The sequence below is a fragment of the Pseudoliparis swirei genome, chromosome 2 (genome assembly GCF_029220125.1).
Source record: "Pseudoliparis swirei isolate HS2019 ecotype Mariana Trench chromosome 2, NWPU_hadal_v1, whole genome shotgun sequence".
NCBI classification, from domain to species: domain Eukaryota; kingdom Metazoa; phylum Chordata; class Actinopteri; order Perciformes; family Liparidae; genus Pseudoliparis; species Pseudoliparis swirei.
The window spans coordinates 14,128,640-14,147,973 of NC_079389.1; the positions used below are offsets into that span (position 1 = coordinate 14,128,640).

At 40.5% G+C, this 19,334-nt stretch overlaps 1 protein-coding gene across 7 annotated transcripts in view; it reads left to right on the forward strand.

Annotated features, from left to right (window-relative positions):
* The window catches only part of epha3 (eph receptor A3), a 93,438-nt gene that overhangs the window by 61,254 nt on the left and 12,850 nt on the right, over positions 1-19,334 (forward strand). For all 7 annotated transcript variants that reach the window (XM_056423233.1, XM_056423198.1, XM_056423208.1 and 4 more), the window contains 6 exons: positions 295-420; positions 5,787-5,972; positions 9,066-9,127; positions 10,724-10,933; positions 13,102-13,251; positions 13,367-13,560. In XM_056423233.1, the coding sequence (XP_056279208.1) occupies positions 295-420; positions 5,787-5,972; positions 9,066-9,127; positions 10,724-10,933; positions 13,102-13,251; positions 13,367-13,560 (928 nt within the window). The remainder of the gene's footprint in view (positions 1-294; positions 421-5,786; positions 5,973-9,065; positions 9,128-10,723; positions 10,934-13,101; positions 13,252-13,366; positions 13,561-19,334) is intronic.

The window sequence follows — 19,334 nt, forward strand, 5'->3', positions numbered from 1 at the left end:
ATATTGTTTAGCATAGCAGCATCTGCAGCCACTGTTATTCTAACACACGGTTCGCTGTTCAATTATATGAAGACAACATCATCTTCAAAGTTGATGCGTTGCCCGGTGTTCGGTATAAACATGTCTTAACTTATCGTCAATATGTTCCGAGTGATGCTTTTCAAAGTAAACTGAGCACTAGCAAGGGGCTACGTCCTTAGGGAGTAATTCAATGTTCAGCTGCATGGACACACTTAAGGAGACACCGTTTTGAAATGGTGATGAAGTGATGCAACCTGCTCTCTCCTGCTGCAGTGCGTCTTCCGGGTATCAGGACCTATGTGGATCCTCACACGTACGAGGACCCGAGCCAGGCTGTGCACGAGTTTGCAAAGGAGCTGGACGCCTCCTGCATCGCCATCGACAAAGTGGTGGGAGCAGGTGAGAATGCAAGAAGGAAAAGGCTTGATCTCACTTGGCTGTATACACAGACGCCACCCAGGTCCTTTCAGACATGAAGAGTCAAACTAACATTAGACAACAAGATGATCAATTTATTTAATTTCTAGCATTTCTGCAGACTACAGTAGACCTTCACTAGTATTTAGTCAAATTAATTATATTCCTAATTCTAACTGCATTCTGAGATCTTCAAGAAATTAGCTATTGCCTCACTGCATAAGATAATAGAAGTACACTGTCGTGCGTGGGCTCAGATCAACGGTTTGCTGAGGTCATCAAAGGGAATGTTCATCAGTGCAGAAAATAAAGTCCCTCCACATCAAAAAGTGAAAAAATAGAACGTGTATGAATAGAAATTAATGGTTTCTACTTATCCCGGGCCTCTCAACTCACAGTATTTTCTTTACTCTTTCATGCTCTATTTAAATTTCAAAGACACACCAAGTGCTCAACCACATATAGAACTAGAACGGGCACTCGGTAGAGCGCATCCCTTCGCATATCACAAGATTGGGCATTGAATTATGAACATTTTGGCATTAGTTGCATGCCAATTGGATAAAAATTGACAGTGCTATGGTAAAAAGAAGATTGTTACCTTTTCATGACCTTGACCTTTGACCCGATCGATCCCAAAATCGAATCAAATGGTCCCCGGATAATAACCAATCATCCCACCAAATTTCATGCGATTCGGTTTAATACTTTTTTAGTTATGCGAGTAACACGCATACAAATAAATAAATACACGGCGATCAAAAGGTAACCTTCCGCATTTTCAATGCGAAGGTAATAAGATGAGGTACATGGAGAGCTCCCAGATATCCACATTTTCATAGCAGCAGGCTAGTTTAACTGTGTACCATATACTGCACAGCTGGGAATGAGAAAGAATGTATGCCACAGCTTGAGGTCCCTTCTTCCCTGCACCTCTATGACAGAGGGAGAGATGGTGACATTATAAGTTGTTCTGCTCACCTTCAGTCACTTCATTTTGAAGGTTATTATTATTATTTCTACCTCTCCTCTTTCTTTCTTCTATCTTTTTTACTCTTCATTCTCTTCTTTCTTGTATTTACCACTCTGATTCTGAACTAAGTCTAATGATTGCAACAGTAAAACACTCTTTTCATGTACTGCCTGATAACTTGAGCAGGAGTGCCGACGGGAGGGTAATGCATTGTGATTCATGTTGAGTGCAGGCAGAATAGATGGAGACTAAAGCACAGAGCACATAACAGCAGGCCGGTCTCCAGAGTCCCACCAGCCTTCCACACTGTAAAGCTGTCAGAACGACCAGAGTTTAATGCCTGAATCCACACTGGACGGCGCTACGCTCCACAATGCATTCCTCATACTATATAGCAGACACAAAGCATATTATTATTATAATAGATATGGCTTCAATACACACATAGATATTGGCTCATTCATTTTCATCAAATACAGACGAGTCAGTGTCTATTTTTGATATGAAGTGTTTTTTTAAATTATTATAGAATCTATTAACGCTATTTTGACTCTCAATGTGAATCCCTCTATCTCAATTTTATTTTAAAGGGACATATTCATTTTACACAAATACGCATTAATTACAGGGCAATGTTGCAGGCATAAAGAAGAGACAAATATATAATTAATAGACAATATGAGGGGGAATTCATAATATATATATACATATACATATATATTATATATGTATATGTATATATATATGTATATATATATGTATGTATAAATATATATATATTATATATGTATATATATATATGATACCACTGTAAGAAGTCCTGTTACTATCCCCGGGTTTCTCCTCCCCCCAGCACCAAGGAATGAGCACACATAGTTTAACGTTTGGCAAGATACTTTATTTAATGTTTGCTCTGCCGGTCTCCTCCCTCCATCTCCGTTGCATCATATACAGGACTGTCTCAGAAAATTAGAATATTGTGATGAAGTTCTTTATTTTCTGCAATGCAATTAAAAAAACAAAAATGTCATGCATTCTGGATTCATTACAAATCAACTGAAATATTGCAAGCCTTTTATTCTTTTAATATTGCTGATTATGGCTTACAGCTTAAGAAAACTCAAATATCCTATCTCTAAATATTAGAATATCATGAAAAAGTATACTAGTAGGGTATTAAACAAATCACTTGAATTGTCTAATTAACTCGAAACACCTGCAAGGGTTTTCTGAGCCTTGACAAACACTCAGCTGTTATAAATCTTTTTTTTTACTTGGTCTGAGGAAATATTAAAATTTTATGAGATAGGATTTTAGAGTTTTCTTAAGCTGTAAGCCATAATCAGCAATATTAAAAGAATAAAAGGCTTGCAATATTTCAGTTGATTTGTAATGAATCCAGAATGCATGACATTTTTGTTTTTTTAATTGCATTACAGAAAATAAAGAACTTCATCACAATATTCTAATTTTCTGAGACAGTCCTGTATAGTGCAGAGACACAATCACCCCGATTCCCTACAATAAGGCCTCTTCCCTGCACCTGTTCCCTGAGCCACTCCCCCACACACCTCCACAGCTGAGCGTAATCACACCCCAGCCACCACAACCACGATGTGTATCATCCCTCATAAACCAATATCAGTTGAACCCTAATACCCTCACAAACCAAGAAGGCCACACTACAGTAAATCATAAATGTTTAATGCGCATCGCCGAGACCAAGTAGATTTATTTTAGTGCTTCTCCATACTTACATGAAGTTCAACATCGCATTGTGTACTCTATTTTTATCTGTGCTGGAAAGGTATAAGGAAATCAAATAATTTCCTCACATTTACAACAACAACAACACACTTTAAATGCTAGATGATCGGAACCGCTTGGGGCAAAGCCTGTTTGGAAAGTCCGATGCTGCACTTAGCTTGAGAATCACACCTTTGTTCATTTATACCTTGAAGACAACATTATCATTATTTTGTTAGCATAAAGCAGCTCCCCTGAGGCTTTGACACTTATTATTTCTGGGACATACTATGTTGTTTCTTCTGAAAAAAAATATTTTCCAGGGATCACATTTTAGCAACAATACAGTAGAAGATACAGAACAGTTTACATAAAACCATCAGACCATGTTGTTGTTTATTTAGAAAAAGCATGAAACCCTTTATGAGAAAGCCAATTGAGTGGTAAAGTATATAGCTGAATGCAGCGAGATTGAAGTGAACACTGCAGGTGCCCATTAAAGCTTCAGCCATGATGTAACCATGTTTTACTTCAACTACCCATGTGTGTGATGTTTATTTAGTACATGAGCTCTCCAAACAATTCACAACTTACCTCGTCCTCCTCCATCCACATCTGTCTCCATTAAACAAGACTTTGATCTTTCTGCCAATATGTGATTGTGTGTTAAAAGACAGAACACACGCTCCGTTCTGCTTACGTGGGTCAGACTTTGACATCAAAGTTGGATCACTAGCTCTACTCAGAGCAGGAAAGAAGTGAGTGTCCCCAATCAAGCCTTATTAGACCGACATCTTCTCTTTCAGAGTGACCGCATGAAAAAAGGTGCCTTTGCCTGGCTCGTCTGTCCACTGCTGAGGGCCAGAAGAACAGGCATGCGTTTGGTATTTAGACAGGTTGTAATTAGTCTGGCTTAAGTTTTTCCAGACTTTGCATTAAGTCCAAGGTTTGACCCATGCTCTCTGATCCAAAGCTGCTGTGGGAGATGATTGTGCTGGACTGAGAGAAATCGTGTCTTAGCTCTGACATCACCTTGAATGAGCGCATTAAATGCATATACATTACGTGGTAAAAGTCACTCATACAGAAGTACACACAGATATACACACTGCACTCATCCATACAGTGCAGCTAAATCCCTTGACTAGCTGCCTTAGAAGTGGCGAGACTGCCTACAGAGCTTACAGTACCGAGTGAAACTCACAAAGCACACACACACACACACACATAGGCATGGGCTGAGGTAAACACACACACACACACACACACACACACACATCCTCTCACCAGCAAGGAATGCTAATTGATCTCTCCCAGAGTGGATGTTGAGTCACGCTGCGTTTTAATACGACACTGAAGGAAATGAAAAAAGATCCCTTTACTGTCTGCGTCGTTATTCGGACCGTGGATTCGGGTGGATCAGTTTCAAAGTTTATTGCTACACATGGTGTCATTACTATAATTAACGGCCATAACACATAAGTATGCAAGGATCCCTCTACAAAATCAACAAATACTTTGCCTGATTAATTGGAGTGAAGTAATAGCAGTGTAATTATCAACATCCTCTTCGAACAGATTCTTTGTCTTGGACTCTAAGTGTTCATTGCATCTGTTATGTCGTACATTGAGACACCTTAAACAACAGTTTAACCACGGTTCTGAATCATAACTCCACAATACTGTACATTACTTCCGCCTCATGCTCAGCTTGTTAGCAATGCACTCGGGGGCGAAACAAACCGAGCCACGAACTAAGTGACTTCAAACATCCTTTATTCAGGATGTCAGTTTGAACATGGCTCCTCTTTTTGGTTGTTGCCGCGTCACGATGGAGGTGGTAAATTCCTTTTTGAACCATGGATAATTATTTAAAGTTTTATGGGGGATTATAATTCAAATGTGCATGTCTTAGTGTCATGTGATAGCTATTCTTTCAGCATATACACTACCGTTCAAAAGTTTGGGATCACCCAGACAATTTCGTGTCTTCCATGAAAAATCACACTTTTATTTATCAAATGAATATTAAATATAGTCAAGACATTGACAAGGTTAGAAATAATGATTAATATTTGAAGTATTAATTTAGTTCTACAAACTTCAAGCTCAAAGGAAGGCCAGTTGTATAGCTTATATCACCAGCATAACTGTTTTCAGCTGTGCTAACATAATTGCACGGGTTTTCTAATCATCCATTAGTCTTCTAAGGCGATTAGCAAACACAATGTACCATTAGAACACTGGAGTGATAGTTGATGTAAAAGGGCCTCTATACACCTATGGAGATATTTCATTAGAAACCAGACGTGTCCACCTAGAATACTCATTTACCACATTAACAATGTAGAGAGTGTATTTCTGATTAATTTAATGTTATCTTTATTGAAAAAACTGTTCTTTTCTTTGAAAAATAAAGTCATTTCTAAGTGATCCCAAACTTTTGAACGGTAGTGTACATCTTCATTTCTGATGGATTTTTCAAAAGTGCTGCTTATTTTCCCTGTGTTGCATAAGTAGGGGTTGACTTTGTTAAGGCAAATCTTGAGATGGATATGTGTGAGATAAAAAAAAAAACATCAATAAAGAAAGTTTTGTGTTGTGGCATCTTCCCCGAATTTGTCCGTAGGTGAGTTTGGTGAGGTGTGCAGTGGTCGCCTGAAGATGCCAAGCAAGAAGGAGATCTGTGTGGCCATCAAGACTCTTAAAGGAGGATACACAGACAAGCAGAGGAGGGACTTCCTGGCAGAGGCGTCAATCATGGGACAGTTTGACCATCCCAACATCATCAGGCTGGAGGGGGTGGTTACACGCAGTAAGTGCACCCATGACTCATGACATACAAGCATATTGAAGTGAAATTAATTAATTAATTATGAAAACAATTTTTTTTATAAATAATGAATTGATTTAACCTTCAAATTAAATACAATTAAAAAAATGTCATTATTATTGACAATTGGCTATAATGATTAACAAATTAGTTTTAAGCACAAGTACAACACATAATAAAATAGAACAGTAAAGTAAAATATAATATGATATAATAAGAGATAAAATATATCGGTGTTTGATTCACATTATACAGGTTTGCTTTCTCCGGGGAGTCTTTTTCCCCATTCTAGATTGGCATTTGTTTTTGACAAATAGCTCTAAAGTATCCGACACTTTTGCGAAAGAGAGCAGGAGTTTTATTGAGTTGCCGGGGTGTAAATCTCTGCAGATCAATGTGCTTTGATCAAAGCCTGTGTCCAAAGCGTGCATACATCCATATCTCTGAGTCGCTCCCCTCTGGGCCTCTTTATAAGACTATCATTAGCACACAGAAGGCCTCTTTAAAAAGGAATGACTGCAAAAAAAGGAAATAATGACTCTGAACTTTGTCGCTGAGAAACGGGCCTGGCCTCCATCTCTCCCTGCGGCACCAGGCTAGTTAAGTAGTTCTGCACTGTGGCAGTGCGGTTATTCTAATAAGTCGAATAAAATACAAGGAGAACATTCCTTACTTTCTTCGTCTTTTCTTCATCTCTCCTTTCTGTGTAATCTCAATGTCTTAATTGCTCTCAGACTCTTAGATTTCAGTCACTTGACTTTTCTAGTAAAAAACAGCATTGCAAAGGAATTGCAATGTATGAACTGCTACAGACAGGAAGGGACTCAAGCCATAGTATGTTGATTATTTTATCACCCATCTTTTTCTGTTCCTCATGTCCCTTTTCCAGTTGCAGTTTTGTGTAGATGACATGAACAATTTCAAGTGTCCACTGACAGGATCACAAACATACAAAAAATAAATAGATAATAATCATCATAATAATAGTTTAAAAAAATGTATATATATAATATTGTACATGCTATTTGGTCTTGGAATTTACCACATGACATTCTGTCAAAGTTCTGATTATCAGTTCAAATGAAAGGAAAGTGAATATTGTTAAAATCTTCCGTAAAAGCAACATTAGAAAGAGAGAGGTTTTTCGACATGGTATATCATTTTTATATTTAAAAATATATTTGTGTAATTCAATACAAAAATGTACTTGTGCTTTAAAAAAAAAAATGTGGTGAAGGGCAAAGGAGGTCAAACATAACTTCTGGAAGGAAAGCACATTCAGCTTTGTTCTTGCCTCCTTGTTATTCAGCCTTGAATACTTATGGGTCCTGAAAATGAGTGTTTATGTTCGCAATCCTTCAACATTAGACTGTTTGCCTAATACATCTTATTGTATAACACTATTGCTATTAAAGTTCAGATTATGAAAAACGCTGTAACAACACAAGGCTGTGGTTTCATTTGCTGATTTTAGACTAAAAGGGGAAGCCCGATATTCATTATTATGTGTGTGTGTGTGTGTGTTTCTGTGGGTGCGTGTGTGTGTGTGTGTGTGTGTGTATACACACATGACATTTGAAGGGATACCCTGAACACATGTGCGTGAGCTTTAGCTTTAACAGCATGAGTTCATGGCATAGTTTTAGGAGGTCCATTTGATATGCTCTCACACACAGACACACACCTACACACACGCACACACACTGCTGTAGGGTGATTTATTAAGCTGCTCCTGTTAATTCTTAATAATCCTGAGACTTTCACACCCCATTTACCTTGCTGATGCTTTTGGCTGATCCAAAGCCTGCATATTTGTGGCACACACGTACACACACACACACACACACTCACTCACACTTGTGTTCACAGAATATAAGAGCTTAGGGGCCTTTATCTTTGCTGCCAATGTTGAGAACAGAGAGAAAGAGGGAAGGGAAGAGGGCGGAAGACAGGAGAGAGGACCGGGTGTGTGTGTTCCCGCCTGAGACCATAAAAGCCGCCCGCTGGTAAACGGAGCGATCCATCACAGCCTTTTAGGGGTGGAGGGTGTTTAACTGTAGCTGTGACTGGGTTTCGATCATGGGAGAGTTTTTACTTTTACTAGTAGGATAACAATTTTGAAACTATATTGAGACAACTCATGCTGTTAGGAGAGTTAGGTCTCTTTTAGAGTAGTAAAGCAGAAGTCATTGTGAAAAACTAAAAAGCAAGCATTCAGGTATGTCTGAGAGCCATTTCTTATTTTTTTTGGAACAAATCTGCTTTCATTGAAATAAAAATATTCAGCCAACTTACTATCATATTTGTATTCGATTTACTTCTTTTAAAAAACTATTCCATCAGCCTCTCCACTCAGCCCTGTGTCATTCCCTTATAGAGAATGAAAAGTCTGTGTCTTGCCAGATGTGGGGAGGGTCCGCATGAATACATGCAAGAGGGGAGGAAGGAAAAGGAAATGATTGTGAGAGAGAGAGACAGGGATGATCGAGGAAAGGTAGGTCGGGAATGAAGGAGGGCAGGGGGAGGAGGGAGGTGGGTACATTAATCAGAATAAAATGCAGACGAGGCATGCGGCTGATGGTAAGTCAAGAGTGAAGCAGGGAGAACAAAGCCATCTGGGACACAAACAAGTCCTGACACCGAAGCTGTTCATTTAACAATGGCTGATTTAAAGGTTTTTTAAAGATTTTTTTCCTTTCCTCTTGCCGTAATAAACCTTGTGACGGTCATAGTCTGATCAGGTACAGATGAGAGCAGGCGGCGGGGATTTACAGTCAGATCCTCAAGTGAAATAAAGATGTCACAATTTGACAGGTGACCTGCCGGGACACTAAAACAATGATTAGGATCATTTTATTCTGTTGAGTGTGTGTGTGTGTGTGTGTGTATATAAAGAGCTCAACCTGGTCCCGATCAGGGCCCATGCACGTCTGCTTTAAGTCAAGTTGTAGCCCTCCCTGTTGACTCACAACTGTTTGAGAGAATAACTCACAAGTCAACATGGAGTTGGGCTCTGAGTGCCTTTTATTTCGTGTTGTGACCAACAAGTGACCCCCCCCCCCCCCTCTGTTGCAGGTAAACCCGTCATGATTGTCACAGAATACATGGAAAACGGATCCCTAGACAGTTTCTTGAGAGTAAGTATTAACAGTACCCCCCCTCACACACACACACACACGCACAGGTAGAAATGGATCATGAAGCATCTCAGTGGTACAGACCCTGAGGAAGTTTGAGCATCACCAACTCGATGGCTTTCTGAGGATTAAGTAACATCAGGGAACAACTTAATGTGCTGAAAAACACGTCTGGCACCTGTACGACAGTCTGTGTCCCACATCAGGTCCCTCTTTCAAGCAGCACAGTTAATCTGTGCATTTACATTTTTAAAAAGTGCCTTGAAAGTGCAGGACTCGATGATCACATGGAGGAAGAGAGTCACATCAGAGAGGAGAGTAAACAAATGTGCTGATCTAGATTTAACAAGGTTTAAATGCTGTCTTCTGTTTTCAATATGTTATTTTTTTACATAGATTCTATCTAACTTTACCAGACATCTCATCAACCATTCTCATTTCATGCCAGTTTCACACAGCACAGACGTCTTATTCAATCTGTTTTTTATTGAAAAAGTGAGTCACAAATAAAAGAGATCAGTTATACGGCACAGCCTAAAATATTGTTTTAATGTTATATTTGTAATCAGTATTGTCTCACCCGTTTCAAGAATAACATGTTACGGCATCTCCATGAATCTATAAAATACCGGTCCTGATGTTGGTGGATTGGAGCCGTTCTGACTGCGCCAAACTTTCCATGTAGAGCTTATCAAATGACAAAGTTTCATGAACTGTGTCCCCACTGCGGTTCTGGCCAGGAGAGAATGTGGTTCCTGCCATGCCTCTGTCTCCTAAAGAGGAATTGACCTACCTCAATGAAATTAGTCAAAGCACAACAGCCAAACCACAACACTTGCATGAAAACATGTGTACCGATGCCTTTTTTTAGCCCTTTTCCACATGTGTCTGCACAGTCTCCAGACACATGAAGAAGGAGTAGCTGTTGTTTCCTGACATTTTCCCAAAGGCCTGCACTCCATCATTGAAACTTTGTCACATGTGCAAACACATACACACACACACATGTATACCTTATGCAGTGTAGCTTATGGCGGTGTTCTGAATCTGCAAAGCTTTGAAGTGACAAAACCAGGCGGTCTGGCCACTAATTGCTGAGGTGGGGTGGGTCCGGTTGATTTTCAAAGGAAAACACACTCGTCTTACACTCATCGGGCAAATGCCGTGGTCTTTGACTATCACAGAGAAACCCAGTGCATGTAAAGAGCAATGGAGGCAAATACAGGTGGAAATAGACAAATGACTCACTCGCATGTTAAATGGAGCCCAGTGCTAACTGAGCAAAAACTACGATGGATGGATAGATAGATGGGTAGATAGATTTATTGTAATATAATGCCATGATCCTAGTTTCCATGTATTATTTTGTCTCTGAATTCTGAATATCACAGTAGTGTTTAAAATGAGATAGAGACTGTCAAAGGTGTTTTTTAAAGGTTAATTGAAGTGCTTTAGATACTAATGTGGAAAGGTTTCATTTCACGTAAATATTCAAAAAGGTCAGACTCCCTTTGCGTTTGATATCACATACACTAGAAGTGGGGCTTTAACAGTGTGTGCCTGTTCTTTTCTTTCTTCCTTTTGTCTTCCTTTTAGAAACACGATGCCCAGTTCACCGTCATCCAGCTGGTGGGCATGCTGCGTGGCATCGCCTCGGGCATGAAGTACCTGTCGGACATGGGCTACGTTCACCGAGACCTGGCAGCTCGGAACATCCTGGTCAACAGCAACCTGGTGTGTAAAGTGTCCGACTTCGGCCTGTCCCGAGTCCTGGAGGACGACCCGGAGGCGGCTTACACCACCAGGGTGAGCTGGAGCACAAACACACTCTAACGACACAAAGGACAGTGTGAACAAAAGTTCAGGAAAGTGTTCCTGAAAATGCAATGTCACATAAATCACCCGGAACACCGCAATGGATTATGGCACTCAATACATTAGCTTTGACACCGGCTACAGCATCTCCTGTTCCTTTTATAAATCACATTATTTATTGTCGAGCAAGAATGACCAGAACACCAAACAGCAATGATGTCATAGTCTTCATGCACAGGCACTTCATGATAATGTTGATTATTATGAAAATGGCTCCATACCAACGCCTATATCATCTCCTCTTGGTCTTTGTCTCACATACACACACACACGCACAGCCACACACACACATGATGTGTATCCTCAGGTTATCTCTGCAAAAAGACACAATACTTCCTTCTTCCATTCAGTGGAGAAAAACACATAAATAAAAGCAGAGTAGTGATAGGACAAGCCCAATGTTGCCAAATGTTGTATAACAAACACATTGTTGCTGTTTGGGTGTCAATTTTCTCCACGTGATCTGCACTGACTGCAATGTCAAACCATTGTGAGGCTCTACAGAATTTGGTGTTCATCATATGTGGCACATGTCCTATGCATAATCCAATAAAAGGAACCCATGCACTTATTTGTTTAATGACAACCAAGCTCACTTTTAGAGGGTTGTTGCAATTGAAAAATGGTTTGTACCCACCAGACAGTTTGAGACATGGACAATCCGGTTTTCACATGTTCTTGCCCATGTGCCATATTTACAGCTTCAACATACTTTACCTCAACTCTCTCCACTTTTAAGAGGATGCCACACAAATATGAACCACAACAACAACAGCTTGCACAGAAATGTTTTGGATTTACCAAAAACATAAATGGAGTTTCCATTACAACTTTACTCAACTGTCCTTTGACTATTTTTCACAACACAATGCAAAAGCAAGGAATAATTAGTATCGACATATACAAAACCTCAATGTCTCTACATCTTGTAAAACCAGTTGACAGGAGACTTCACTTGTCGTCACACAATGAAACATTATCAGTTGGCAGAACACACTCCAGGCTTTCATCTGCTATGTTTAGTGTGTGTGTGGTCATTCTCATCATGGGATCCTGGGGAACAGGCCATGCGTGCAGCCCTTTTAAACACTGTATAATTTGCTGACTGAGAATTGCTTGTCAAATAAACATCCAGTGTGCCGTTTGCCTTTTCTCCCAGAAATACATAATCTAAAATAATAAGACAGAATAATAAACGTTCTCATTTTACTGTAACGACACTGCTCCACACAAGCACGCAGATTTACACCCAGCCCTCTGCAGAAGTAAAAAATAATTGTTTTACTTGTCTGGCCCCTAACTATATTGTTTTACTTTGTTTGTGTGTTTGTGTGTGTAAAAGTCTGTTGTGATTGTGGAGGGTTTCAACATTTTGCCCTTTTGAGGGAGCAGGTGGCTGCAATATTATTGTAAGAGCAGTGTGCGTGTGTGTGTGTGTGTGTGTGTGTGTGTGTGTGTGAGTGTGTGTGTGTGTGTGTTATTCTGTTTGTATGTACACCTGTGTTCATTTCTGCAACTATAAGTGAGATTGCGTGTGTTTTTTGACGTCTCATACACAGTGTTTCCTTACTGATCATGCAGCGTACGAGTGTGTTTCTGAGAGGTTCGGTGTGCGTGTGTGCAAGGACTGGGTTGCTTGGCCAATGTCTCTGCTAGCTTTGGCTACCATGGGCCTCCTTTCCTCAGCTCCATTTCCTAAATTTGTCCTGCTTTGCTGCTAGAATGACACATTTAGAGAGAGTACATGCAGGACACTTTGGATTATGGTTGGATTCATATTGTTTCTTTAAGGTTGATGCCGATACTTCAATATGTTTCAAAACATGTGACATAAACCTTTATGTCGGCGACTAAAACATCAAATATTACGTTTATGCATGATAGACTTGCAGTATTCTTCGCTGTCTCCCACTGTTCTGACAATCCACCTCTATTTTTGAGGATGTTGTTTTGTGTCCGAAACGAGGTATTTTCTGAATTTCACACACAAACGTTGATTCTAAGAACAACCCGATCAGCCAAAGTACATGATGATTGTGCCACCGAGTGACTGACAGACTGTCCAACTGATTAATACTCCTCCTCCTCCTGTCTGTCAGGGAGGTAAGATCCCTATCCGGTGGACAGCTCCAGAGGCTATTGCCTACAGGAAGTTTACATCAGCCAGTGACGCTTGGAGTTATGGCATTGTGCTCTGGGAAGTGATGTCATACGGGGAACGGCCATACTGGGAGATGTCCAATCAGGATGTGAGTACTGTCATGTGGCACCTACCACTGCAGTAATGCAGGCATTTTTTGGGGGGATGTTTAAAATATCTTTTCTGTCATTTCTCAAATCTTGTCTTTTCCTTCCTACTTCTAGGTAATAAAGGCTGTAGAAGAAGGATACCGCCTCCCCCCACCCATGGACTGCCCAGCTACCCTTTACCAGCTGATGTTGGACTGCTGGCAGAAAGAGAGGAATAACCGGCCGAAATTTGAAGAGATCGTCAGCATCCTGGATAAACTCATACGCAACCCCGGTTGCCTCAAAATCACGGCCAACACCACATCCAGGTAACTTTTCAGTTTTTCATTTGTTTGCTTGGCTACTGTTTCCTTGCTTCTTAGTCCTCCTGCTTTAGTTCCCATACAGCGGACTAACCAGCAGCTGGCTTTAGGCAATCCAACACTGGATATACCTTCCTTGTGCAGCTTTATTGGTTATTGCAGTTTAATACACTCTGCTCTGGGGTTACAGGACTTTGTAGCAACAATGGCAGTTGCATTATGTTTTTTCATGGCTAAACCACAATTTGCTGTTATTATTGTACTGGACAACCAAAAGACAACAAGACGCGGTTGGTAAAAAAAGAGGACGTTTTTGTACTTGATTTCCAATTCTTTTTCAATTAAATTTAAATTCTGTTTTTTTGTATACAGCCCAATATCACAAATTACAAATTTGCCTCAGAGGGCTTTATAATCTGTACACATACGACTTCCCTGTCCCAGGACCTCACATCGGATCAGGAATAACTCCCCAAAAAATATAAAAAACCTTTTCAGGGGAAAAAAGGGAAGAAACCTTCAGGAGAGCAACAGAGGAGGAATCTTCTGCCCGGATGGACAGAAGCAATAGATGTCATGTGTACAAACGAACAGCGTTACAGAGTTTCACAAACACACTCAATGAATACTACCTGCGTTGTCAGTCACAAATTATTCATCTTTCCTTTTGTAATACAGTCATAATTCTTATTCTTCTTTCCATCTCCCCTTATTCTTATGCCTTATTGTATCTCCTTACCCCCTCCCTTATACTTAGCTCCTTTGTTGGGACCTCCATTCTTTCCCAGGGGGCCATTGGGAACCAGGACAGGCCCGTACAGTTGTCAACTCTGAGCAGTGAGGGGCACAGGCGCTGGGTCTGTGGCAGACGGCTGCAGTAGTATGGAGACGTCAAAGCTTATAACATTGAGTAATGATTTCTTAAGAAAGTGAAAATAGGTCCCTTGGAGTTTGTATGTAATTTTCTTGATTGGCTTTTAACACTGGGCAAGCACAGGCTGCACGACAGATGCAGCTGTGGTGATTTATGAGAACTGGGTGTGGGTGTGTGTGTGTGTGTGTGTGTGCGTGTGTGTGTGTGTGTGTGAGGCAGCGGCAGTTGCACAGCAGGAGCAGCTGCACTCAGCTCCACACACCTCGTTTGTCTCTGGGCTGTCCTGGCTTGCTAATGGAGCACCTCCTCCTCCTCCTCCTCCTCCTCAAAACCCCGACCAACGCCTGGGACCAGAACAGAGCATCTGGAGGCTCCAGGGGTGGTTCTTGGTCAGAGTTTACTGTCCATGCATGTGGTTGAAGCGGGACGGGTCAGTGGGCCAAGGTTGGCTGTCAGAGACTAATTATGGGCCAACAGGAGCCCAGTCAGGGTTGGAAGCCGCTGTCTGTCCGGTTGGCCTTCCAGGGAGTCTAAAGCAGATGAGCTCCCAGGTTGTCCTGTCTTGAAACTAAAAGACAGTGGCTGCAATCAAAGTGCAATAATATAACTACTACTTAGTCTAAATACATGTCAAGCAGCATTACTATGCAGTGTTAAGCAATGCACTGTTACATATGAAGTCAGTTTGGGCTTTTTTACACAATACACTTAAGACAATAGTTATAATGACACGCCTTTCTTGAACCTGTAACAAAATGTATTACATTACTCCTCTCTGTAATGACATTTCTAACAAATTCTTTCTGGAAAATCAGGATATTTGGTTAATTTTCAGTTGTTAGGTCTGGGCTGAAAATGGCGATAGAGTTGAATCAAGTGCTAACCTGTTCGCTGCTGAGGGGCTTGGGAGATAGAGGAAACTGAGCTGAGATCTATGTTGGGGTGGATCTTGGCCTGTAGCGTTAGACTGGGAACATTAATGGAAAGGAACAAAATTAAAAATGTATTGCTAAATGGAAACCAATTCAAGGTACGAAAGAATAAAGATAGGTTCTATAGAAATATATACAACATGAAAAGATAATAGGGCAACAGATAGGGCAATACATCTTCGTATTGTTTAAGATAATATATAATATATAAACTGTATGTGGATACAAGATTGGAGATACAGTGCATTCAAAACTAATACTAATAATTTTCAATGAAATTGATATTAAATATGTTCAAATGCCAGATTATTTCATAAAACTAAAGCTGAGAGACTATTTACTAATATAAATTAATATTTCGGAGTAAGAGCAATGCATCCTTGACTGGAATCAAATCAAAATGTCACACTTGAATCAGTCTGTAGGTCAATGTCTTCCCTCAGACCACCTGAGTAGTATTGATTAAAACGTCATCAAATCCATCACATCCAACAGAGGCAGAGGATACCAAATGTCACATTTTAAAATTTTAATTCAAACACCTACTGTATATTGGGCCTGCATTGGTCAAACTTCTCCCAGAGACCCCTGGGAATTGTCACTGGTAACACAGTCAGAGGTAAATTCCTCCCACTCTGTCCGACATGTACAGTATCGGTTCAAGCTCTTTTCCTCATCCACCTCGGTCTTCCCTCGGGAGCTCTAAAAACAAGACACTACACAGCCCTGGTTATTTAGAGGTCAAAAGAATGAAAGATGGAAGGGAAACTAAAGCGAGAATGGGGGTAGTCTTTATTCTCTCTCTGCTGTATTTGCACTTCCTTCTGTTCGAGCGTGTGTTTTCTGCTTTCTTATATGGAGTTAAGTCCTGGAGGGGTTTTCAAGTCCCCCTCCACTGTTAGACATATGCTTGCACTTCTCTTTATTTTCTCTCCTTCGTAGCATCCCTCTGTTTCTCGGTTTTCTTCTCCAATCATCTTGTCTCTTGAGCTTCCGTGAGATGTTGCTGAAAATCTAACAACGGAGGAAACAAAGTAAATGATAAGGGTGGGGAAACAAGGTCATTTGCAGTTTATCTCTCAAAGCGTACAGGAAAGCGGGAAGGAAAGCTGAGGATGAAGACAAGAACAAGATCAGAGGACAAAAAGAAGAAAATTGCACAGGAAAGGCCAGGAGACGATCAATAATCCTGGGGGAAAAAAGCTGAACATCCTTATCCTGACAGCCCAGCATTTCTATTCTAAGACATTTTGTCCAAACTTTTTTCAAGCAAATGTATAATAGGAAAAAGTCAGTTATAACCATCACAATCAATCTTTTACGCAACATGAAAAATAACATTTTTGTTTTCTCATGAAAAAGATCTACTGAGATTTATACGCTTTCTTCTTTCCCCCCTCATCCAAACCTTGCCCCCCCTCCCCCCGGCCCCCGATTCTCTCCTTTTCCGACAAACCAGTATCTCAAGGGGGTCCTGGCTGGGGGCCCTCACATTTTGTCAGGCATCTGATCTGGCAGTAAAAGACTGAATCATTGTAACAACACACACTCCACTGCCTCAGATTCACATTTTAGAATCAGCTTTTTACCTGTCTGTTTGAGTTGCTCTAGGAATAATGATTTTCTCTTGTAAAATATTTGTTATCCATATATATCATTAAAATGAAATGTATATATATACTGTATATGTATGTATATATATTAGGGCTGTCAGCGTTAACGCGTTAATCTATGCGATTAATTTGGCCGCGTTAACGCACTAAAATATTTTAACGCAATTAACGCAACTTTGTTTACTTCCGGTGTTCGTTGAAGTTTTTACACTCAAACCGAGTGTCAAGCCGCGGCAGTACGGTTTAACACTGTTTCCGTTTTTAAAATAATTATTTTTCCGCGAAAATAAGAAGCAGAAATCAGTTTAAACTCGTGGATGAATCAGTCGGGTTTCCTCCTGCTCCTCCTTCCTCCCGTCTCCCCCTCTGATACACAGAGGAACGAAGGGGCGACGTGTCGGGTGACGCGGCGCGGAAAGAACTCGTCACACGAAACCTTCACTGTGATTGGTCAATCCGTTTGTCTGTCAACATTTCGGGGAAAAAACAATCAATGAACACTCAGTAAATCACAAAGGACCTCCCACCTCACAGGTGAGGCTCTATAGCAGCCTGTCAGTCAGAGAGCAGAGAACACGGCACCAGGACAACTGAGCCTCATTGAATAGAGCTGAGATAGTTCTGGAATGTTTGATGTAGAACACGTGGGTATGTGTCATATGCAAACGCCTTTAAAAGGTACATTTAATTGTTTTTGTAAAATGTATAAAATGCCCCCAGCCTCCAGAGGGTTAACGTGACATATTTGAATGTCAGTCAGTCACCAAGGCCACTGGTTCTGCTGTTCAGTGTTAAAGATGACAGGACCAATGGGGTCTCAATATACTTCTTTTTTTTTACTAATCTGATGTTTCACTGAAGAAACAATTTATCATCCACAATATTAAATACCTCGCTGGCACTTTATAGGTAGGAGCCTCTTTGAAAACACAGCTCTGTGTGAAGTTTGGTCTTTAAAAAGAATGAACTTTTAACTTTTAACTTTTAATTGCGATTAATCGCAATTTCAAAATGTGCGATTAATTAGTTAATTTTTTTTAATCGATTGACAGCCCTAATATATATATATATATATACATTTCATTTTGATTAATTGGAACTATACTGAAGAATTTTGTAGAGGAAGAGTAAGTTATATATCCCCCACCTCTTTAAAGCAAAACACACTGTTTATTTGTGATATAGCTATAACATGACACATGTATTTCTATAAGAGTTATGAAAGTGTGGACTCATGCTATATAAATTAATTTGACAACATTGCAATATCCCAAATATTGAATTTATTTTTAGTCAACATGGTACTAGATGCCTTGTGTACTTCCACTTTCTCTATTTCTTGAAAGGTGCCTAACAGTTTCCTGATTCTTGCACATAAAGAGAACGGCCTATCCAAATCAGTCAGGTGGAGGTTGACTTTCCTGGTATGCTAATGAGTTTATTTACACGGCTCTGAATAGTGTTTCCGGTGGGAGAACTATCCCTTAGTATGTCCTGTCCTGTCCTGGATTTTCACAAGATTCTACTCCTGTGTGTGTGTGTGTGTGTGTGTGAGTGTGCATGTGTGTACGTGTGTGCGCCTGTTTTGAGAAGGTGCCTTCGTCTACTCTGCAAGATAGGTGCACCGTGTCCTTATTAAAAATTGTTTTTGAAATGCCCCTCAGAGATAGACAGACTCAATGCTCTAGTCTCTCATTCAGTTATTGATTATTGCGTTTTGACTCCCTGTTCGACCTAATCTGGTTTGACCTGGTTTCTCATTTCCTCCCATGACGTGATCAGGTTTCCCAACAACAAAGTTCACCTTATTTGAGAAAGACACAGCAAGAGCTTCCCATCCGCCCTCTTCTCCTCCTCTCTGCATGTCTTTCCACCTCTATCATTTTTCTTTTCCTCCGTAATCGTTAACCATCAATCAGACGAGTCAGACCCGCGCCTGCAGCCATTCCTTCACCCTCTACTGTTGACTGAGCCCAACGCAGTGCATTTAATTAGATTTGATCCAATTGAAACCATCAGCTCTAATCAAATCCAATGTTGCATTTGCCGCATGTACAGCAGGAAACGGTAATGACATTGGACAGACACTGATTCTGCTTTTGTTACTTATCCTGTTCTTGAATTTGTTTAATACATTATTGAAATAATTTGGCATTAAGTCAGACACGTTCCCAGTGGGTATTGGCCTCCGCCAGGGCTGCCCTTTATCACCGGTCCTGTTTGTGATTTTCATGGATAGGATATCTACGCGCAGCCTGGGGGTGGAGCAGGTCAGGTTTGGGGGTCTCGGGATCGCCTCTCTGCTGTTTGCAGATGATGTGGCCCTGTTGGCATCCTCAGAGTGTGACCTCCGGCATTCAC